Source organism: Pipistrellus kuhlii, unplaced genomic scaffold (assembly GCF_014108245.1).
Source record: "Pipistrellus kuhlii isolate mPipKuh1 unplaced genomic scaffold, mPipKuh1.p scaffold_m20_p_14, whole genome shotgun sequence".
In the NCBI taxonomy this organism is placed as follows: Eukaryota; Metazoa; Chordata; class Mammalia; order Chiroptera; family Vespertilionidae; genus Pipistrellus; species Pipistrellus kuhlii.
The window spans coordinates 20,391,176-20,415,852 of record NW_023425449.1 but is presented as its reverse complement, the minus strand read 5'-3'; the positions used below and the strand labels follow the sequence as shown (position 1 = coordinate 20,415,852).

Below are 24,677 nucleotides of genomic sequence, written 5' to 3'. Positions count from 1 at the left end.
TGAGACAGAATTTCCCCTCAGGCATCTTCACAGTAAGGTCAGTAGGCCCAGTGTGACCCACATCTTTCATCACAGGCCTAAGTGGTGAGAGCCTTTCAGAGGATTATTCCTTAACCCCATTGCCAGTACTACTTTTGTTGAATCTGAACAACACTCTTTCTCTGAACTTTGCCTAGATGTCCATGTCTGCCCCTCTTGTCCCCACTAATCTTGCTGAATTTGACCACTTGCCTAATTGTGAACATTTTGAACACAAGTTCAAAGACCCCAAAAATAAGATAATTGTGCATTGGAGAAATGGAGGAAAAATGAGTGTCAGAAAGATATGGGGGGAAAATAGATACAGAGGCAAAGAAGCATTGAACAGACTGTCAAACTACAGTGGAAAGGCAGTGGAGATTGGGGGGTGGGGGCTGTAAGAAATCAACCGAAGGACTTGTACACATGCATATAAGCATAACCAATGGATACAAGACACTGGGAGGGGGCAGGTGAGGGCATATGCTGGGGGATAGGGGAGGCCAGGGAAGGTCAATGGGGGGGAAAAGGAGACATATGTACTACTATTTGTGATACTTCAAACAATAAAAAAAAAAAGGAAAGGAAAGAAAGCAGAGTGATGTGGAGAGCATTGGGAGATGAAGCTGGTGAGAAGGTCTCGGTACTTCTCTGCTTGTGAGGATGGACAGACACACTGGGCATGGTAACACCTACCTGAGAGGGTTATTCTGAGTATAAAATGTAAGTGTGTGGCTCTTTGCTTAATGTCTGGCCCATAAGAAATTCCTCTTTCCTTTTACAACCTATATTTGGAGTTCATTAAGAGCAAGAACTTGATCTTTTATTTCAATGGATCACCTTAGTGCCCATCTCAATGTGGACTGACTGTAAATGCACAATAAATGACAGCTGGGATTGTCATTATTATTACTAAGCAGGGCTTTACATATACTTTCTTACTTAGGTTTGTACTTAATTTAAAAACCGCTATGGCTTTACATTACCAAGTTGAGTTTCTAGCATCTGATACTTTCCTATGCGGAATATACATCTTTGTTATTCATTGATAGTAGGGGTTTCATTGTGTAGTTTGGACATGGTTTTATTTCCTGGTAAATGGATTTGGGTATTTCAAAGCTTCAAAGCATCTCTAAGATACAGAATGATGAGAAATATAATCCATGTATTTATTGAATTGCAACATATATTTGCATCACAGCACTTTTCTGATAGCTATTAGAAAAGTATATAAATACTGAGATTAAATAAAGGCATAAAAATAAAAAAATATCCCTTTACAATAATTTGCTATTCAAGCAACAAAGCAAGCAATCATTTAGAGCTCTGACCTTTTAATTCAGCTGAGTCGAGAAATCCAATTCTCTTTTATTTCATGTTATATTGTATCTAATTGATGAAGAAATCTAAGTGAATCCATATCCCAAAAGTGACCTAGACAAACTCCATTTCTTTTGTGTCTAGCTGCCTTGGATACCCCATTTATCCAACTTTCTAGTAAAAAGAAAAAGTTTGCTTTACTCTAACTGCTAAACTGCATATTAAAGCTGTTTGGCAGTTAAAAGGCATAAAACAAACTTTTCTTCTCTTTCTCTCTCACATAATAACATAATGAAGTTCCTGCACTCCAGACTTTGCTGATCATTCTTTAACAACACGCAAGACAAAATAGAATGCATCCCAGCCTTCCTTAACTAGATGAGCCTCAACACTTACAGAAATTCCCTTTAATCAGATAAATGTCCTCACACCCAACCCTGTGCTTGGAAAGCAGATCAGAAGATAAAGCATCCCCTTTTGTTGCGTGACTCTACACGATTTTTCCCCAATGGTACAAGATAATATTTATATTCCATGTGTTACTCACAACAAGGCTTTTTGTCTTTTCCATTCTTCAGTTTTTGTTAAGAAGTTAAGTTCCTGTTTATCCCATCCCTCCATAGCTCTTACAAACGCAGTCTTGTATAGTGGCCTGTTCATAAATTATTAACGTCACCTTTCAGCAACATGTAACGAGTGGGGATTTCAGCTGCACCTCCCGGTGCATGCAGCCTGCCCTGCTCCTGGGGAAACAAGCCTCTGAACCTCTCCCTTCACTAGGCAAACAATTAAGTTTGTGTTCCTTTTGCTGATGGTAGCGTGCACCTATATCATTCCTGTGTGTTACACCCAGGTCCGTCTTTTCAGCCCGTGCAGCTAAGGGGAGAGTCAAGCTGTGTAGCCAGGCTCCTGGGCCTTGGAGTAGGAAGGAAAAGATTTGCACTCGCCAAGCAAGAAAAGGGCATTCCTGGCTGTCCGTCTGGAAGGAGGAACTTTCTCTGACCCTCCACACAGGCTCTGCTCATGTCCCTGAACGGCAGATTGTGCCTCATTGCTGACCAAGTGTTTTCCCGCCTAAGTTGGCAGGCAGATGTGTTTGACATGGAAGCAAGCTGCCCTTAGATTGGGATGTAAGGATACCCCAAATTAGGGCCAGTTCTCTTCAGCTAAGTAGGTCGTGCCGAGTCTTACTTCAGGGTGGGCTTATGATCAGCTTTTGATGTGTCTTCAATGCCTAAGAAGTTGAGGATGAGGACCGTGTGACAAAACTGGCTTGTGACTGAAGTCCTAGTGAGGGGCCCATGCCTGTTTCCCAGGCATTGCCTGTCCCTTTGCTTCTCCTGGCCACATCTCACCCAGGGCTGGGAACCTGAGGGTGTGGGAGGGAGCTGGGATTTCTTGAAGGATTTGACACTGAACCCTGAAAGTCAAAACTATCACCAGTTGGGACCTGTGATCTGAGTGCACTTTAGGGGAGTTTTGAGTTTCACATTTTCAACAGGCTTCTAGAAGTACACGTATACTTTTAATTTTCACCAATTTTTTATTTGTTTGTTTGAAAAAGACAATCCAAATGGAGATAAATCTGTTGAAGAGAATGGTGTATTTCATAACCAATCATAAATTGACTTACATATTTTCTGTTTACCATTTTATAGATTGTCCTTCCATTGATTAAATGCCTGTCGCTGGCACCACTAAGACGAGCACAAACAGACGTTTCCCCGGCTTATAAGAAGCTAACCACCAGAGTATCAGTCCTTCAGCTATCTTGAGTTGACTGCATGTGAACCCATAGCCTCAACACTTCACACTCATGCTTTTACCTTGTCTATCTGATGGCCCTTAAGTTCAGAATTCATCTGTAAAATGGGGGAATGGTCTAGATCCTTACAGCATCTAGAAAAAATTCAGCTCTCCTCTCCACCGGCACCTGTGTGGCCTGGGAGCCGCTCTTTAGCCTTTCTGAGTTTCAGACACTGCCTAAATAAAATGAAATCATGCTCCATTTTCCAGGAGTCATTGTGTGTGTGTGTGTGTTGAACAGCATGAAAATTAAAGTCTAGCCTGGCCTCATAGCAATGCAGATAGAAGTATTTGTTCTTGTATTGTTGTTGTTTATTTCTGTGCATCTGTAAATGCTGCTTTTTATTCAGAGATTCCAAAATGTGTTTTCTTAGATTGACCCAAATCCCCTGATTCAGGCATGCTGCGATTTTATAGTCAGCAGCGTAATTCTGCTTCTAAAGCGTCATCCTGTAGCATTTTTCTTCTTTTATAGACCAAATGCAAGGGCAGGGGCAGAAAGAGGCCAGTGCATCCACTTTTGCCTTTAAAGCAGGACATACCTAGGATGCATTGCCTTGTGCCTAACAAGTTGTTACCAAAGGGTCAGCTGCCCCGCAGGGACCTGATCCCCAATTCTGAGGTCACGCTGCTGTGGTTTCAGGCGAGCCAAACCCGTGACAATTCACATGGGTCTTCAGGTTCCTCTAGCCTTTTCCATCCACGTCAGAAAGGCAGCAAAGCTCCTTCTGGGAACTAAATGGCAATAGATGATAATGCGGAAGCTTGGGGACGTTAGTACATATTTCCTTTCTGAGCCAGGGGCATGTGGCGGTGAAGCCTCTGAAACATCCACCAGACGCTGGAAACGCGCCTGATTTGGTTTCATTAAAAATACCAAAAGGATCATTAGACCATAAAGGGAATTCTGTTTTCCATTCCCCGGGGACTGTGATTAGGAAGTGCCTTTCCAGTTCATTCTCTTTTTCCACTTCCTGCTTTCCCCCTCCCTTTGAGAAAACAGTTTGCTAAATGATAACAGCAGATGGAATGGGGGTACCCACACCCCGTGGGCTGCGTGGCTGACCCACGGAATGCTGCCGGGTTTTCATTTCCATCCACCAGATCTAAGCGCTTCTGCAGGCCTGGATGGGAGCTCTCTTTTTCTCTCTGTCTAAACAGCCAAAATGACAGAACTTTGAGATCTTTTCTTTGCATTGTGGAGGGAGGGAGGGAGGGAGGGAGGGAGGGAGGGAGGGAGGGAGGGAGAGAGAGAGAGAGAGAGAGAGAGAGAGAGAGAGAGAGAGAGAGAGAGAGAGAAACTAGAAAGTAAAGATGTCTGTGTAGCAATAGTTACTTGAATTATTCATGCCCTTAACAGATAGACATGGTGAAACATTGTCACAAGGAGGAAGGACGCTCAAGGTTTTCACCAGACCAGGAAGTGTACACAATTAACTTGAAATATAAATGTAAGCCAGCATTTTAGTTAAGCTGCTTATTTACATAATTAGGGCAGTGAAGCGAGGAGCGTGTAAGCCAGGGAAATTGTGAGGTTTGATTAAAACGCTCCCTGAATGTATAGGATTGAATGGGAAGGGATCGTAAAGTCATGGGTTTGTTAAGTAGAAACTTCTACACGGAAAGCCAAAAGGTACCAGGAAAGGGCTGGAGAACATAGATATTTGCAGATTTGTAGTAATAGAAACCATGACCCAGAGGAATGTTTATAAAACCATTTCTACACTGGCCACCACCAAGTTCCCCTGTAAAATGTGCTTTTTTTCCCCATGAGTTCTACTTTTGGAAAGATCCTCTTTACAAGGTGCACTTATGAAATGGTACTTACACTGATTTCCCACTGAGTAAAAACAGAATCCTCCAATTAGAGTATTGGATTAGCACAAAATAACCAGTGGGACCTCTTTCAGGGAATATAATGGAAAGCAAAACTCCTGCATGGAGACCCACTGCCACCTTTGAGGGTGACTGGTTGGGAATCACTGTTTGATCCAACCCCTTTATTGCAGGGTGGGTTTAATGACCTGGTTTAGTACACAGTGAGAGCTACAATGCAGGTCTCTCCTTTCTAGCGTGAAGCTCTCTTTGCTCAAGCACACTGCCACTTTCTAAAGGGGTGAGGCTGAGCAGCTTTGAGTGCTATTAATTCCAAGATTTTGGAAGTACAACCACATTTGAAAGATGGTAGAGGTAATACTTTTATAGCTCATTTTCTTCTCTGGCTTTCTCCTTAAACTTCCTTACCATCAAATTGGTCATTTTTCAATGTGTCTCCTGTGTCCTGTTTTTATATAAGGGCCCTAATCTCTCCTTAGCTGATCCATTGTTCAGAGCTCCTAGGTTGTGGATTCTTTCTTATTTGAGCTCTTGAGTGTAAAAAGTGCCACCCCGGAACCTTACCCGTTTGATGATGTAAACAGATAAGACCTAGGCAAGCTCCGAAGACTCCTCTCTCAAATAAATAATTGCGCTGAGATTGCTTCTCTCTGATTAGAGCTATTTGGAATCCCACTCTGAACTCCCAGTATCTCAATGCAAGCTGGCCAGTGACTCAGATGTGCTGTTAGGGACTTAACGAGTATTTGAAAATGATTTGAGTCTGTACTACGCATGCTTAGGGCTGTAGCCTTTTAGCACTTTAGGCAGACTGGAGTTGGCATCGGAAAACTGATAGCATTAAAAAAAAATCAGTGCGACCAAGCGTTAGAATCAGTGACATCCACTGAGGCAGTGCCATCCACCCCTCAATGCAGTTAGCTCTACTGTAAGCAAAGAAGCCATAGTGACTGACCATTCCATTACATCCAGCAACATTGTCTTTTTTGACCATCGGAGCATGCAGTGAATGTGTGGAAGGTTTACGGTTGCTTATCAGAGAACTCTGAAAAGTGTGGGCTCTTCGAATGCCACTCAAGCTTCTTGGATCATTCAAATTATATTTGGGGCACCAGATGTGTGACTGCCTGCCATTCTGAGCTCCCTGCTGCCCGGCAGCCCCTCGCCTGAGGTTGCTTTGGGGGGATGTTTGCGAGATCTAGCAGGTGTCTCTCAGCCCATCAATTAGGAGGAGAGCGGAGACAGATGTGATATATCAGATGGCCCTAAGATGGATAGCTCTGGAAAAATCTCATATTGGCAAGAGTGATTCGAGTTGCCAGGAATCTACAGTCTGCCACATGACATCCCCAAAAGTCTGACAGGGTTTGACTGGCTTACTCTGCTAAACGAAACTGCTGAGATGACTGTGGCGAGGTGATTAATAAACTGCATAAATCTTAACTAGGGGGAGAAAGAAGATGAATTGATGCACACACATATTGGAAATGTAATGAAACCAAATTAAAGCGACCTGGGGTTGCTAACACATTACAGAGAAACAATACCCAGCTTTTGTTCCTCGCTGGTCTTTTTCTGTTGGTCTCATTTCAGAAAATGACCATGAAGACATGTTTGGTTTTATTATTTATTTTTTTATTTCTCTAGCATAAGAGGCCTGACCTGGCAACAGAGCAGGAAAGTGATCATGACATAGTGCATGAGTGCCTCTGATGTCTTTTATTATTTATTTCCCATGTTAATGGAGCTAAAAGGAAAAAAAAAAAAAGAAAAAAAGAAAGAAAGAAAAAGATTGGTTCAGCTTCCCTCCAAGCAGCTAGTGAATGCTGTTAGTAATCATATATGAGGTTTTGCTGGTTTTCGAAGTAATTAGAACCCCAGAGCAAGTAAACACTATATGGGCTCTCATCTTTGAAGCTATTTTTTTTTCCAAACTAAATAGCTCTGCTGTGCTATAATTACATACTAGTCATTATGAAATTAAAAATCATTTTAAGTAAATGGGTGCTTTTTTAAGAAGCATTTGTTTCTTGCTAATTATTATGAACTAATTGTAGTTTATGATGGTCTTCAAGAAATCAGAAAGCACTGCCTTAGAGCCATACTCCCCAGTGGCTGCAAGTTTCCATTCTAAAGGGGGGATGATGGGAAGGAGGATTCAACACAGCCAACTTCTGAATTTTCAGGACTTTGAAAAGCTCAACTGGATGAAGGTCATCACAGGCGGCTGTGCGAGGTAATGGCGTCAAACATCTGTGTTGCCCCATGGACCTGAATCTCATGCCAGCATCACTGGAAGCTCCCTGTGCCCTGCAGTATATTCGTTAATGTCTCCAAGCCTCAATTTTTGCATTTGCAAAATGGGGACAATAATGCCTACCTTACAGCATGGCCTGGGGGATTAAAGACAATGTTTATAAAAATTTTAGCACGGAATTTTAGCACTGGCATCATAGTTATTAGTATTGTTGCATATCATCATTCCCATTGTTATTTTTGTGATAAAAGCATCTATAGCTTCTCAGAGGCCCAAGCTTGGTCTTCAGAACAGTCAGTCCATGGCGTCTTGTGACAATGTTGTTTTCAGTGGTAGGCTTGTATCTACCAAGAACACGGGATCAAAGTAAAAGAGTCCAGAAAAGCAGAAGTTGTCTTTGTTATTTTCCAAAGCCAGGTTAAGTGGGGGTAGAAAGTATGACTGGATGAACCATATAGTTAGGGGCTTTCCCATGAACCAGCAGAGTCTTGAAAGCCCACCCATTCATAATTTCATGCAAGTTTACACTTCGCCAATTTCTCCCTAGGATAAGAAGTAAAACAAACTAGAGATAAATAACAATAACAGAAAATCTCTGACAGCAAACAATAAGAAAAATCCCTACAGGTGTGCCTCTCAAGTGACCCCCCCCTTAGTACTTTCTTCCTTTATTTTTTATTACAAATTAATATCATGAGTCATACAGGTTACTAAAAACTGGGTGTCTGGTGCTTCTGTCAGGAAGCAGAGATAATGAGTGTCACATTCAGGTTTTCCCTCTAACTCCGACTGTACCAACTATTTTCAATAATAACCTGCTTCCTTTTCTTGTCCTTAGCTCTTGGTGCTAACTTCTCGATTTTCATTTTGAACATTCTTCTTGAGTTTCTTTGTTTCAGGTTCTAAGTTTGTTGACAGCTTCTTATATTCCAGGCATAGGATGCTCTATATATGTTATCTTAAATAATCCTTAAAACAATTCCCAACACAGCTGAAAAAAATTTGTAGCATCATAGAAATAGTAAGTGCTAGAGCAAGGGCTTGAGTGAGCTCTTTCAGATATATTAGATAAGACTATCTTTCTAGCTATGCTAGGTACAGACTGGTGAGTTCAGATGTAATACCCACCCGAGAAACTAAGTTTTGCTTCTAAATGTAGATGATATGGTAGGTATTTAGATGATGGATCCCTAACCTCACTTCTCCATATGTCTCTTACCATTCTCACAGATCTACCCAATTCTTTCAGTGCATGTGTTAATCAAGAACTGCAAATCCAGCTGATTCTTAGGAATCGATCCCTCCTCCTTAGATCCATCCTGTTCATCTCACAGCTTCCTGGTTCCACCAGCCTAGCTTCCCAGTTCAAAAGAACAAGCGAACCCTGCCAGCTTATGACACATTGCCTTAGGTGTAACAGGAAAAAATATTTTTTCATCTTCTTAGAGCACATGTGTCAAACACAAGGCCCGTGGGCCAAATCCGTCCCGCCAGGCCTTGCATTGTGGCCCGCACCGCGCTGTCATCACTGCACTCCGCTGCGTTTCCATCACAAAGACAGTTTATGACTGTTCAGTAAACCATTCGGCCCGAGATTTAGGCTGGATTTTAGATTTTGGCCCCTTCTCTGATTGAGTTCGACACCCCTATCTTAGAGGAAGGGAGTGGTCATGTTAAACTTTATTATGTTTCTTAAAGATGCTGGGAAGAAAATAAAGGTTGAATGGGTTTCAGAAGGAAGGAAAATGGGTTGATGAGAAACAGGAAACAAACCACATTCAGAAATGGACAGGCCCCCAAACGACATGAAAATGCACAGCATCTCAGAAAGAGAAGTCCAACACAGCTTTCTACCATAGGCTTACCCCCAGCCACCAAACTCCAGCACCACAGTGATACCACCAGCCATGTCCTGTCTTCTTCCAAGCATCTAACAAGGGTTTTCTCAGGATCAGCTACCAATTATTGACCATGCACCCTGTGTCTGGCAGATACCAGACCATGTCCGCAATAACTCTGTGACATTGGTAAATTCTAATTCCCAGCTTATCAACAAGAAAGCCAAGGCTGAACAAATTTTTTTAAAAATTGCCTACTGTCACATAGAAACAGGATGATCTGGTGTTGAAACTAAGCCCTGTTGTCTCCAAAACCTGTGTCATTTCCACTGTGTCACATCCTCGGTAGCGGGATAGGTTTTCAAGTGTGCCATTCAAACTAGTAGGCCCCCTTTGGAGGAATGGTGATGGAATAGGGAAACAGTTTATAGGGAAGTCTGTTGATGCCACAGTGACCTGAGAAAATATAATGAGATACTTATTTTTTAATGCCAACATTTATCACTATTTATTCAATACAACAAATCTTCAAGTTGCTACATGGATTGTTGGGCTTTGTCTGCTTGCACCCTCCTTAAAAAAGAAAATCCCTGCATCTCCCCCAGATTGCAAGATTTCTATATCATGGGGCTAGCAGATATCTGATGGAAAGTTGATGCAACACTTGTGAATGCCCATTGTGCAGTTTGGGCAAAATGGATTTACAAACCGCTCAAATTTGGGAGATCCAGTTCCGAAGTGCATTCCTACAACTAAAATTCCAAACTCTTTGACCTTCCTAAACAAACATAGGTAAGAGCAGAGAAATTGAGTCAGAAATCAGAAGGCACCTGCCTGAATATAAAAGGGTATGGCGCCCATCCACACACTTCTGCACCCACAGGGGAATTAGGAAGGAACTTTGGCCAGATCATTTTCCCACCTGCGATCATGTCATTTTCAGCAACAGATGAATTGTTATCCAGTACTTCTCCAAGATTCTTCAAAGCCTATTTTCTAGAAGACAATGGTGCTGAGCATATATGTGTCCCCTCTGGCAATTTCAGGAGAATTTAATGAATTTTACACCATCATTTCCCTTAGATAGAAAGGGTAAGAGGGACCATTTCACACTCCTTATGGATAAATATCAGGCAACCAGAATAACTCCTCAATCTAATTGTACAGATGTTTGAAACAGGATATGCTGATTCTTGTCCAGTTCAGTGTGAAATACATAGAATGCTATTGATTGAAGGGAAGATACGAGGTCATCCTAGCCAGTTCTGCCTCGAGCCAGGTACACACCCCAACTGTAAAAGGCAGAGATCGGTTTATTCTTTCATCTGTTTTCAAGAAGTGCAAGAAGCCTGGAGCTCCCTTCATTTTCTCATCCAGGGGAGCAAAAAGTAACCATCAGTCTTGCCCATAATGAATCCAAAGGACTGTATTTGGGAAGGCTTTCTTTAATGAGCTTGGTGGAGGGATGATTTGGCAGTATTTTAAAGCCACCTTTAGTTTACACATTTTATTGGCACAAAAAATATGACTCAGTCATCTTTGTTCTTTGAAAATGAGCTCACACACCTTCTAGAGTATGATACGTTTCACTTTCAGGTGCCAGCAGGCATCCACAGACTAGAAACCATTGGTTAGAACTTGTGAACGGAAATATAACATAATAGGGGAAGTTTCTGAACGAAATGGACAGATAATGAACCCTACTCTCACCTCTTTTCCACATTCATATTCCTATTCCATATTCATTTCCTTTGTCCACACATCTGCTCTTTGGCGTCTGTTTCTCTGTTTTCCTCCATCTCTCCCAGTTCTATTTGTTTGAACAAGACCTAGTGGCAACCCTTCCTCTTAAAGAAGGTCATCACTGGAGTTGAAGATGTATCTACCTAATTTAGTGCTTTGTCATTTTTACTCTTGTCTTTTCCTTTGTCTCACAAATCACTTCAGGTATGGTCCATGGGCTGCATCTCACATGCTGTTTCAGGTTGGGTATGGCTAGTCAGAGGACAATCACAAGGCCTCTTACAGAGTATGAGAAGGATGATGTGATGGATTAGCAGCCTCTTTCATGGGTTTAGCAGCAAAAAATAGACCATTTGGGCTATGTGTTCACTGTTCAAAACTACCCCTTAAATACCTAGAGAATAAGAATCTCTCACTTAGGATTTTATATCCCTTGCATGCCTGGTGTGGTTGTGACCTCCTAGCAAGAGCTCAAACCATATTTGTTGATTGATGTCCTAAAAGGTGCCATTAACACATCAGGAGGAAGATCTAAAGGTGTCTGGAAAGCAGTATCTTGTTTTTACCCAGAGACAACATTTTCTCAAGGTAAAGTGCCAGAGAAGGAGTGCTCTGTGCTTTTCTCCATGAGCCTCCACCAGACATCAAGATAAAGTGAAATTCCACATGCAACCACACTCAGAACTAGGTTTTACTTGTGATGTATTTACACTCATTGAATTTTTATTGTTTGTGTATTTTGTCCATGAGAGCAGTTGTTCAGCTCCTACCTGATGCTTAATTTAGGCTTAAATGATATGCCTAAAGTGGGGGGGGGGGGGAGAAATATATATAATATGGCTAGTATAAAAATAAAAATAAAATGTTACATGGAACCACAGCTAATGAAAACAGTCTGCATGCTAAAAATAGTCATATTTGCTTTGAAAACTTGCACCTCATTCCTGAATTTTCAGTCTGGATGGTGTTGACTGAAGCATCCAAATGCCAATTCCTGTCCACTTTCAGCAAATTCCAATAATGTTTGAAATGTATTCTTTCAAATATTCTTCTTTATGTCGTAAAGAATAAAAAGCTCCCCCACAGTTACAGCACTTACTTACTGCCAGGGTTCATTTGAATTTCAACTTCAAATTTCTGCAAGCTTAGAGTAACATACTGTATGTTTGAAAAGCAAGAGAAATGAATGGCAGGAGATGGACAGGTTGGGTTTACACAGAAGTTTTTTGGACCATGGAAGGAAAAGGCAGCTGCTGGAGCCCAGCTTTCCACCTGCTCAGCAGGCAATCTTCACACTGGCCTACAGAGGAGAGATCGGAAGAAGAAAGTCTTTACCTTCCTTGGACCTCGTGTGCTGAGGAAGATGGGAAGAACAAGAGAGAAGCCTGGAGTTCAAGCCCTCCCATATGTTGACCTTGAGATGTGAGGTAGCCACTCTAGGCCTTGATTTCTTCTCTGGAAAAAGGAAATAATCATTTTTACTTATACTGTATGGTCACAAAGAAGTGAAAGGACCCAATAAACTGTAACCAAGACAAATAAGGCTATTACCATCTACTGTCACTCAGCTCCAATGGCCCACTCCTTTCTCCAAATAACTTGTGTGAAAACTGACATCATGAATGACTTTCTTCAGTTGTATTGACCTCACTTCTGCCAAACGCTCCTGAAGGATACAACTCCTCTGTGTAACAGTGGCTTTCTCTACCTAGATGGTGGGAGAGGAGACACACAGTTGACCCTGCACAACAGGAGCTTGAGCCTCAGGGCCCCATTTTATACACGAATGTTTTCAATCAATATTGTAAATGTATTTATTATCCTAATAACATTTTCTTTAGCTTTATTATAAGAATATATCATAATGCAACATTCAGAGTATGTGTTAAATGACTGTTCAGGTTATCAGTAAAGCTTTTGATCAACAATAAGCTATTAGTAGTTAAGTTTTGAGGGAGTCAAGAGTTATATGCAGATTTTTGACTGTGTGAAGTGGTTCAGTGCCCTAAACCCCTACATTGTTCCAGGGTAAACTGTAGTTTGAAATGACCCCCTGGTGAGGACCATAGCCTGTAATGTAGAAAAATAGATGATGAGCAAATTTTTGAGAGGACAGAGGAGAAAGTGGTTTAGAAATTTGGGAAGCCTACTTAACCATTCAGAACATCATACTCAGTAGAGAGTCTGTAGCGAAGGTCACCATGGCTGACGCTGCTCACACTCAGCAGTTTAGCAGCTTGTCTCAGGCCTGGTTCAGAAGCCCTACCCACCCAGCCCGGGTTTCCGGATGAGTGACATCATTTGTAGAGACAACTGGCGTGTAGATGATAGGTCCTCTTTTCTTTCTGGTTTAGAGATTGTCACTTTATGCCAAATGTCAGCAATCTATTCCTAAAAAGGTCTAATATCTAATTAGAATATCTGCAGTCATTCACCTAGCATTATTGCCTACCTGTCACAAACTGGGCTCTATGCTAAAATGGTGAGCAAGATAGAAAGAGTCCTGCCTTGGAGCTTTTGCATTCCTGGGCCTCCAGCCACTGCACACAGGGACATCCTGGAAGGGAGGGAACCTCCTCTCTAGATGTGTGTCATGTTGCATTTTAAACGAGCGTAGGATTCCGAGTCTTTGTGGAATCTGTTCTTTCTCTTTTACTAACTCACCATGTAATCCTTCTTGACCTCTGTTTCCTCATCTGATAAACAGAGGTCAAAATGAGTTCCTTTAGGACCCTTTCAAATCTAGAATAACCTAATCCCTTGACCTTAGAAAAATCAGTGCCTCAGTTTCCATAATTGTTCAAGAGAAGTCATTTGCCCTACTACCACCACTAACTGTTTCTGAAATTGAATTGAGTTTTAACAATACAAGGTGTCCATGGAGACACAAGGTACTGCTGAGACTGTGAAGAGGATGTGCCAATTAGCATAGGCCGGAGGAGGGTAGCCTTGCAGTTTCTGCTTGGGGACCTGGAATGTACACCTCGGCCACTTCAACTAAAAGAATGGAGATCCCTGCCCCTGTGCAATGTCTAAGATAGCCTGAAGTTATTAAGATCTGTATTTCTAGAGAACCTTCCCTCCCCCCAAAAGTACTTGAGGCACAGTACATATATACGATACTGTAGCTGAGATGCCTCAGGTGCCTAATGAGAAAATAACCTCTTGTTCCCATTTCTGTTTGTTTCCTGGAAGCTAGGATCCATCTAGCTTCTTCTTGGTTCTGAAGAATGCTTGAGCCCTCTCTTTCCCTGCTGCTGGTGCTTGGGGCTTGCTTTAGGAAGCGGAGCTACAATTTTTTTATTTCTCCTAAGCTTGATCGTTCAGTGTCATAGCCCCCTCCAGGTCATTAAATATGATCAGCAGCATCCCGGCCACCTTTGCCACGTTCCTGTCGAGGGCTATAACTCACCCAGGAGGTATCAATGACGACAATTTTGTCCTTGATTCTATCTGGAGCTCAAGTTTATCCTTGCTCTTGTAGCAGAGAGTGTGCGATGCGGCTGATTGGAGATAAGCTCAATGTGTTTTGAGTGATTGTGCTGCCCTATGAGTTGCTTGGCTACAAGATGGCACCAGGGGGAAGGTTTTGCTTTGGTTGTAACACCATAACAACTGGACTCAGAAGTATATTTTGACTAAGAATGAAGACATTGTGCTATCATTTACACAGGGACTTGCTTTCGGAATTCCTTGCTCAGCTAAAGAAAATGTTATGTCTATTGATTTTGTGGTTTATGTGGGTACTTGCAACAGAGCAAAACCTGCAAGCATTTATTGTTCTTCTCCCCTCCCCCTCTCTTCATCGCCCCAGTCCCATGTACAGGTGGAGAGAAAGGGCTAGGGTCAACTCTGAAACTCAGTAGCATCCTTCTGAAGGGAAATATTTGCATACAAGAAACTTGCCTAGGCAAGTCGTATGTGTCTGTATGTTTGAGTGTGTTGTAGTCTGTGCTCATGTTGTCTTAAACCTCTTTAGTAAAAGTCAATCACATGGGCCAAAACAGCCCCAAAAAGAAACAAATCTCATTCTCACAGGGAACAGGATTTGTGCTACATGGGAATCAAGAAATGCATCAGATACTCATGTCCAGATTTCAATGTTAAAAACAACTTTCTACTTCTTCCCTCTGACATATAGAAAGCACTGAGAGTGTGCCCCACAATGTCAAAGCAAAGAAATGGTGGGAGAATTGATTGTTTTGGTTCTATAGTCTTTGCCAGTTCAAAACATAATTCAAATGTGGATCAGAAATGAGTGATTCAAACCAAGTTTAAAGAGACACTGTGTTTGCATCCTTTCTCTGGTAACCATTTCCTGTGAATGTTCATCACAAACATTAATGGGAAGATGGCAATGTATGGTTATTCCCTAATATTAAAATACACAAGGGCACACTTTAGTTTCATGTAGATATCCATTCCAGTTAAAAGGATTAGAAAGTGTTAGGGTATTTTTTTTCTTTTCGTGTGTATTCAATCAGTAATAAAAGACCATTGGTCTGATCCATAGAAGGTTTTAAAAATAATAAAACTAACACCAGCTGATTGCAATTTATGTTTTAGAAAAACGTTATGTTTTTTATTCCAAGAGGAAAAAAATTGTCAGGAGTGAGCACTGTTCAGCTTTTTGATCACTTGGAATTTGTCTTCATTGTTTGCATCAGAGGCTAAAGCAGCTCCAGACCCAGATGTGCACTTGACTTTTGTTCAATTTCAACTCTTGGGGGAAAATTACACAGAATTGCGTAATTTCCCCCCCTAAATTCCCAGATTATGTAAACACGCCCATTTCATTTTCACAACTGAGCTAGAGACACCCACTGGGAGAGCATACTAATACTTTGTTTTTTCCTAAAGTGTATTTTGGGGCCAATTTTGCACAAAGAAGGATTTATTGATAGCATAGCCTTTAGTAACCTGTGGTATGGCAAGATCTTATGTGCCATGTTACATGTAATGGAAACAATGCACCCTACTTCCCTTCCCTTTATACTGCCACGTGGGTCCCTCTGATCATATATGAAGCCTGGGAAGAGAAAACCTGCCTGACTTGGTTTTGCATTTGTGATCACTAACCTCCAAACTATAGTGATCCAAACTCTAACCCCTTCCTGTATAGGTGAGTGAGCTGTCTTTGGGTATGTTGTTTCCAACCTGGTTGTAAGTAGAAATTGTTATGTTCCAATGGTGAGGCAGCCAGTGAACAATAAAAGCAGGCCCGTGTGCCCTCTGTGTGGTTTGTTCTCTAAGCTGCCCAGATACTGGAGCTCTCCTGGACCCACCTTAGACATTCAAGTTCAGCTAACGAAAGGGAGACATGTGGGAAGACACAGAGAGCTTTACTTGAGCCTGTGGCCTGTGTAAAGCACAGAGATAAAATAAGATTGGCTTATCTATGGCACTCTTGGGTCATCCATTAGACCTGGCAAAGTGGACTCTAATAACAGCTTAGGCTTAGCCTGCAGGGCCACATATGCTCTTGCATAAACAGATGCATGATTTTATGACATTTACCATGGGAACTGACATCGAGATTTTTTTTTTTTTGGAAGGCTTAATTACTCTCAGAGGTTTATAGGGTGTTAAATATGAGATATTTGGTCAAAAGTAAAAAATGCAATTAAAAACAAAAATTGCTTGACACTAGGACCCAAACAAAGGTTTGCTTTGAAAGCATTTGTTTATGTTTTCCCACAATCTGGACTCTTTCTAGAGTCGATAAATAGCATGTTTGCCAACAGAATGAGTGCTAGCAATTAGCAGAGTTCTAACCAATGCTGGGTAAATAGCTGCATTGTTTGCTATGAAAATTACCAGTGAAAGCCTAACTGGGATTGTTCCTACCAGCTCTGAAAAGAATCCCTCAGAACTCTCTGTTTAAGGCAAGGCAGCATGATTTTGGGATAAAGAGCATGAACTCAGGAATTAGACAGGCAAGAGTTTGAATCACAATTCAATCATTTAAAAACCTTAAAATGTGGTCTCAGATACCTCATCTATAAAATGAGGGTAGTAATAACTATCCTATGGAGTCATTACAGGATTAAATAAAGTAAGTATATGAAAATAATATACATAGTGGAAGTAAACCATTTTATTAGGGTTAATTCTTTCATTTTATCATGTGAGAGCAGAATTCTGCAAATTTTGCAGGAGACATGCTGAAATCAAATATATTACTTTTCCTTTGTCCCAGACTTGCATAAACTTGTCAAAACTACATTAGGAAATGATTGCATCAGAATCAAAAACCTGGTCTTCTAGCAAGATGAATGGTTAGATTTCAGTTTGCACTTAAACATGCTAGGTGGCAAATAAGGTGATCAATAGATATATAGGTAGGTAGGTAGGTAGGTAGGTAGATAGATGATAGAACGAAGTTAAAAAAAAAAAAAAAAATCCAACCTGGTAGGGATGGCAGAGCGTGTTGACCCAGGATCCAGGAGGTCACTGGTTTGATTCCTGATTAGGGAGCATGCACAGGTTGCAGGCTCAATCCCCAATATTGGACATGCAGGAGGCAAATGATCAGTGATGTTCCAATTTCATTGATGTTTCTATCTCTCTATCCTAGGGGTGTCGAACTCAATCAGAGAAGGGGCCAAAATCTAAAATCCAGCCTAAATCGCGGGCCGAATGGTTTACTGAACAGTCATAAACTGTCATTGTGATGGAAACGCAGCGGAGTACAGTGATGACAGCGTGGTGCGGGCCACATTGCAAGGCCTGGCGGGACGGATTTGGCCCGCAGGCCTTGTGTTTGACACATGTGCTCTATCCCTTTCCCTTTCTTTCTATAGAAAAACAATTTTAAAAAAATATTGCCCAAGCCGGTTTTGCTCAGTGGATAGAGTGTTTGCCTGCTGACCAAAGAGTCTTGGGTTTGACTTCAGTCAGGGGCACTTATTTTGGTTGCAGGCTCCTCCCCAGCCTGGACTCTGGTCAGGGTTCATGTAGGAGGCAACCAATCCATTTGTTTCTCTCACATCAATGTTTCTGTCTTTCCCTCTCCCATTCTCCCTAAAAATCAATGGAAAAATATTCTCGGGTGCAGATTGACATAATTTAAAATATTTTAAAAGACACCCAGAAAAACTTTACTTCACAGAGATAAGAAAATTCTAGACCTGACATTTTGTGGTTTAGATTTTAGAGCTATGCTCTAAGGGAGAGAGATGAACAGGAGTGGAAGCCTGGACCTTGAGCAGCATGGGAGATTGAAGCAGGTGTCCTTACAGAAACCCAAAAAATAAGAGCCCAAAGAGTGACATTCTTAGTTGAATTTTTTTGGGGGGTACATACATAATTCTTGTTTCTCCTGGCTTCAGTGATGGGAGGTGCAAATATCTATAATTTCTAAACTTGTAGAGGAAAAACAGAAAAAAATTTCCCCCTGACAAAAAATCCTTAAAAAGTCAAGAAAGAAAAGTAGTAATAGAAGGAATACAGGAAAAGAGGAAGAGATACCACAAAATAAACTTGTAGAAATGAATCCAGATATCTCAGTAATCAATATCAATGCAATTTATTACTCTTCCCTATAAAAGGTAGGTATTGCTCTTCCTCCCACTCCTCCTTCCGGTGTGGAGAGTGGCGGCCGGAGTCAAAGCCCCCGCGGTACTGTCTATGCTGTGATTCCTTTAGTTGATGGTTTCCATTTCTTATTTGGCCAGCTCAGTGACCAGCTCAGTGGCCCACTTCTAGCATAGTAAGAATTCAATGTATTTTCCTTGAAGTGGATGTTATCGGAAGCCTGAAAATCTACAACTGCGGCAACCACTGAACAGCTGCCAGCCCCAGAACACCAGTCCCCAATTGGCACAAACACACAGATTCAGAGGAGCTCTACACTCCACCACAGAAAGGTCAGATTTCACTTGGGATAAGGAGAGAGAGAACTACATAATCAGACATCCAGAGAAGAGAGACCATGGGAGACAAAGAAACAGCCCGCATATGAAAGAAAAGCAGGCATCACCAGAAAAGGAAGCAAATGAAATAGAGGCAAGCAACCTGTCAGAGAAAGAACTCAGAGAAATGGTCATAAGGTGGCTGAAAAGAATGGAAGACAAATTCGACAATGAGTAAGAACCAAGAGGAAATGAAGAACCAAGAAAAAATAAAAGGCAGATATTGTCAAACTAGATTAAAACACAAACAATATCAGACAAAATCCAACTGTAACTGTGTTTATAAGAGACACACAATAGTTGAAAGTAATGATTGGGGGAGGGAAAGTATTCTAGGCAAACATGAACCCAAAGAAGTCTTTCTTAATATAATAACATCAAATAAAAATAGAATTAAAGACAAAAATAATATGCCAGGAATAAAAGGGTATGTGGAATATTCTTAAGAGTTAATATTCATCAGGAAATTATAATAATGTTGAGTTTATACTCGTATGTAATGAACAGTATAGCTTCAAATATGAAAAACAAATTAACAGAATTACAATGAGAAATATACAAATTCACATCAGAGTAGGAAAATTTTACTTATGGTTTTCAGTAAAATATAGAAAGCTATAATAACACAATGAATAAGCTTGACCTCAAGGTCATATGTAGAATACTATTCCAACAATTACAGAGTAGAAATTCCTTTTGAAGGAGACACAGAAAACTTATTAAAATAATCATATTCTAGAATATAAAGCAAGTCTCAACAAATGTTAAAGAATGCATTTTATCATACAGAATATAAACAAATCAGTTATAAAAAGATAAATCCATGCATATGGAAATTTAAAAATCTACTTTTAAATAACATAAGGGTCAAAGAATAAATAATAATGGAAATTAAATGATAATATAAGTACTACTTAGCAAAATATGTGAGATGAAGCTAACTTAGTACTTAAAGATATTTTTAGACATGAATGTCTATATTAGAAAGAAATGTAGTGCATTAATCATTAACTGAAAAATTTGGGAAAAGAGCCACAAAGTAAACCAAAATATAATGGAAAAAAATAAGATTAAAAAATGCTAATGAGATAAAAATCAAAATAGAGGTTCACCAACACCAAAACTTCATTCTTTAAAAAGAATAATAAATTAACAAGGTTGATGACAAAAAAAATGAAATTGTAAAGATAAATATATAACTTCTAGATGCACAGAAGTTAATTGATAATAAGGTAGAATTATAAATTATTTTATGTAGCTAAATTTTAAAATATGGATAAAATGAACATTCTATAAATACAATAAGTTATTAAAACTAATTTTAGAAAAGAAATAGAAAAGATGACTTTATAACCATGAAAAAAAATATGATCCTATGACCATGAAGAAAATGAAATCAGTAACTTAACATTATTTCTATTGAAAAACACTAGGCCAAAAGATTATGCATGTGAGTTACACCAAATATTCAATTCCAAAATACACAAACATTTTTAGACAATGAAAAAAAAGAGGGAATAGTCTCAATTTTTTCTACAAGCCCAATATTACACTTGGATCTAAAACTTGATGCACAGTATAAGGAAATAAAATTACACAACATTCAAATATCTAGAACATTAACAAGTAAAAAGAACATTTGCAAACCAAATTAAGCAATGGTTTTTTTAATGATGTATCATAAATTTTTGTTTATCTCTAGAAAAAATGAATTGTAGCATCTTAATATATTGGCCTCTTATACATCAGGAAAACAAATGGGCCTTTTCTCTGTGTGCCCACATGGATGAATAATGTTAAGCAAAAAACTAACCACAGAAGAACAAATAAAGAGTTTTGGTCCATTTACATGAAGTTTACATACAGTTCATAAGAGGAAATGTTTAATTTATATTTAAAATACACATATATATGTAAACTGTAAAGAAAAATAAGGAAATGATTAACACAAAATTCAGAATTTTGGTACTGAGGGGAGCATGGAGGATGAGCAAAAGGATGGACTTGTATAAGATTTTCAAAACTGTTAATAGATGTATAATTATGATTATTATTTAGACGCTATATTTTGTGTTGTCTATATGATACTTCATCGTATATAAAACAAACAAAAAATTGTTATAACTATGGGTGGAATAAACATTCTTCCATAATATATTGTCCTTTCATCCAGCAAAAGCATCCATTTTAAAAAACTGCAAATATCATTGTGCAAGAAACTTCACAGAATAATTATTTTACTGGTGCAATTTTTTTGCTACTTAATCTACGGCCAAAATATTTTATTTTCCTTCACATTCTTCTAAAACTACCCTTTCTCTCATAACAATAGGTTTGTGTCATGCCACACTCATAACTAACTACTTACTCACTTGGTTATTTGCTGATTTCTTAACTTCTCCCCGTTATTTGTTCATCTGCAAGACAGAAAACGTAATACCTATCCCATACCATGGGGGTAAGGATTAAATGAAATGATATCAGTCTGTAATTTAGGAAGTACTAAATAAATGTTATCTGTCATTGGTTGTTGTTAAGGAATGAAATAGCTTACACAGAGTTTAAGGAAAGTGTTGAGCACAAAGTAGACATTAAACACATCACAGCTACTCTTCATCTCATCGTTCCCAGCCTTTTTTTAAATTTTTTTTTATTGATTATGGTATCACATAATTGTCCTCATCCCCCATTCCCATCCCAAACCCCTCCCCACATGTGCCCCCACCACCCTGTTGTCCATGGCCACCAGCTAGGCCCATATGCATGCACACAAGTCCTTTGGTTGATCTCTCCCCTTTACCCCCACCCTCCCCTACTATCCCTCTGAGGTTTGAAAGTCTGATCACTGTTTCTCTTTCTCTGGGTCTGTTTTTGTTCATCAGTTTATGTTGTTCATTATTTCCTCTAGATGTATGAGATCATGTGATTCCCTTTGATAATGACCTCCCCGGAGACAATTGTCCCTACTTCAAGGACTATGCTCACGTCTATGTTGCCCAGCTCTGTTTCCATAGGATGTATTCTTTGAGGCAGGTTCCTTGTTTTCCCATCTGTGTATCTGCATTGCCTATTATGACTCATTGTTGGGTGGGATGGGGTGGGGGTTGCTGAATGCTGGATTTCTTTAAGGCATTGTGTTGGCATCTGTTTCACAGTTATCACTATAGGGTAAGGTCATCATACGGACATCCTGGAGTGCTTTCCTCTACTGGTCTCCTTAACTCTGAGCTGTATGGTTCTTTCTCTCTGGCTGACCAGTTGACCATCTACTTTGTCTTTGAAGTCATCACAGTGAGATGACTTATAAAAGCTTCTACCACATGATGACAGTGCAGATCCTCCTCAGAATTATTTTGTTCCATGCCCTCTCTCCTTCACACTCTTGCCTTGCATTCAAGTGGTTCTTAGAATTCCAACAATGAATCCTGGCTTCCCAGTCAATTAATAAGTGATGTGATAGCTTACCCCTGCTTCGTTTGCTTTAAACGTGAATCTCCTGTGACCCCTGCTTACCCAAAAATTACATTCAACTGATGCAATTACCCCTTGGCCTGTTCATGTTATAAATATTGTATTTTATCTCTTCTTTGTCCTTGTACTAGTATGTTCTCTGGTTTTGTTCTGTGTTCTTTTCTCTCTGTAATCCAGGATATACCTCACTGTTGTTGTCTTTTGGATTATAAGATCTAAAAGGTGGTCAAGGATGTGCAGAGAAGATTGATAGGAAAAAATGTCTTATAGCTGTGTCATTCATTTTCCTTCTAGTGGCCAAGTTCCAAAAAGTACTAAAATTCAGCACATAGTATGTTCAGTAACTTCATAACCTCTTAAAAAAAAAAAAGACCAAATTAAAATGAGAAATGTTTCCAGTCAATGTGCTGTGTGTGCAATGCAAAAATTGTAATCCAAATAAACATTTAGAAAGGAAAAATGAAAACTTCATCAAGACCATCCTACCCTCTGAGGACTCGTAGTCTAAATATGACAAACATAAAGTGAGATAGGAGAAAAGAAAGTGGGTGGTTATGATATTGCTGACACTAATGTCCGTTTAGGAAATGGAAAAACACAGAAAGAGGAGTCAGCTAGTTCTTGGATGTTGGTGAAAGGAAAATACACAAACATTTTAGAAGGAGAGGAAGGTCACTTTTATTTTATAACATTCTACCTCCAATTTCGGGTGGTTACACAGCTAGCCTACCTCTGCCATTCACAGGATCCTGGAGTATTTTGGCCAACACTATTGGCAATGACCATAAACTCAAAGGTTAGTGCTAAACAGACATGAAAGAATAGTGATTGTGGGAAAAAAAAATACACAACTACCTATAAGGAGCATAAAATTCACAAAAATTTGGGAAGCAACCTGGTGATGTTACCATAATAAGAAATAATGATTACTGCAGAAAACTATGGAGCACTGGGATTCCCCTCTTTCACCACCACTAAAGGCAGTCAAATCCCCCCAAAAAATTCTTGCTTGTGTGAGCCACATGATATCTGCTGATCCCAATTGACCCATAAGATACCAGTATGTGAGCCTTAACAACTCCCATTGCAGAGGTGAGACATACCTAGTGTCATAATGATTTACCTAAAATCACAGAAGTGGAGGCAAAGATGAGTCTAGGATCCAGATCTGTTCATGCTGATGGACTCAACCTGAAACTAGGAAGAAAGTCACCTGCAGGTATTTTATGCAAACAACTTTTGCTAGCTGGAATAAAACTAGATGAGAGGACTATAAAAGTTTTTTAAACACCTCAAAGTACTGGGATCAATAGAAGAGACCCAAAAGTTGATTGAATAAAACATCTCGCTTCCACCTCATTGCATCATCCTTGTCCATATTGATCAGCTGTAATGGAGCATGACAGAGTTATTGATTGACTGAAGCAATTCTCAGGTACTTGGGACCTAAAAGCAAGCCAGAGACCATCAAGAAGGTAGTGCTCTGCAGAAGCCTAAAACAGGGGAGGTTAAGTGAAAAGGGTACTGGGGCATAAAGTATTCTGTATTTATGTCACCTAGCCTATGATGTATTGGAGGAAGAATATGCCTCATTTATTTACCTCTAAGTTACATAAGCGTATATTGGTTATTGTCTAAAACAGCTGTTGGTGAAGTGTCTACTTAATGTATTTACCTGGCTTTTCCATAACATTGTTTTCTAAAATATTCTCAAAAGCAGATCGGATACATCTATATTTGTTGCCAACTTTTTTAAAAAGCAAAGGAAAAGGGAAGTACATAACTTTTGGAAGCTAGAAAGCAGAGAGACATGTGGGAAATTCATTAGCAGACCCAAGATAATAGTATCTGAGTTTAAAAAATTAAGATTGTTGGAAAATTTGAGAAGCAATTATCCACAGATCCCTCTCCCAATCCTCACGTTCCAGAGACTGCCACACATTCACCATGGCCAATGTCTGGAGCTGTATTCCTGAAGAGGATAAAATAATATCTGGGAATGGGTACACCAGACACAGTTGAGAGCAGAGCTCCAGACTAGGCTTCTCCAGGGAGATGAACGTGATGGAATACCTGAAGTATGGAACATCTCCAGAGTATATTTACACAACCGGTGACAAGTTTGGGGCTGAGTTAGTGATAAGTATTGAGAAAACCAGACAAATGTGAACAGAGGATAATTATTGTCTCTTAGGAAAAACAATAACCATGCACAAAAGGAAGTGTGATGGGTAGTTGGTGCCATGCTGAATATAGCATTTAAATAGTATAGTATTGTCCATATTGGATATTGATTTGATGATAATTATGATATTGTGATGAAGAGATGATAGAAAGGAGAACATGGGAGACAGTCTTATGTGTTCAGAATGGGTGGTCAAGGTTTGAATTTCAACGTTTGACTTTTTTTTAAGTAGCAATATAAGAATATGATTTAGAGATATGGAGGTAAATGCCAAAATAATCAGGAAGAGG

General features: G+C 39.8%; 1 protein-coding gene across 3 annotated transcripts in view; it reads left to right on the top strand.

Annotated features, from left to right (window-relative positions):
• SAMD12 (sterile alpha motif domain containing 12) overlaps positions 1-24,677 on the top strand; it is a 319,976-nt gene that overhangs the window by 232,673 nt on the left and 62,626 nt on the right. The window contains exon 6 of one of the 3 annotated variants that reach the window (XM_036436838.2): positions 2,997-3,346. The exons of the other annotated variants lie outside the window; for them this stretch is intronic. Within the exon in view, the coding sequence (XP_036292731.1) occupies positions 2,997-3,016 (20 nt within the window). The 3' untranslated portion in view covers positions 3,017-3,346. Of the gene's footprint in view, positions 1-2,996; positions 3,347-24,677 lie in introns of those variants that run through there. 3 annotated transcript variants of the gene reach the window in all.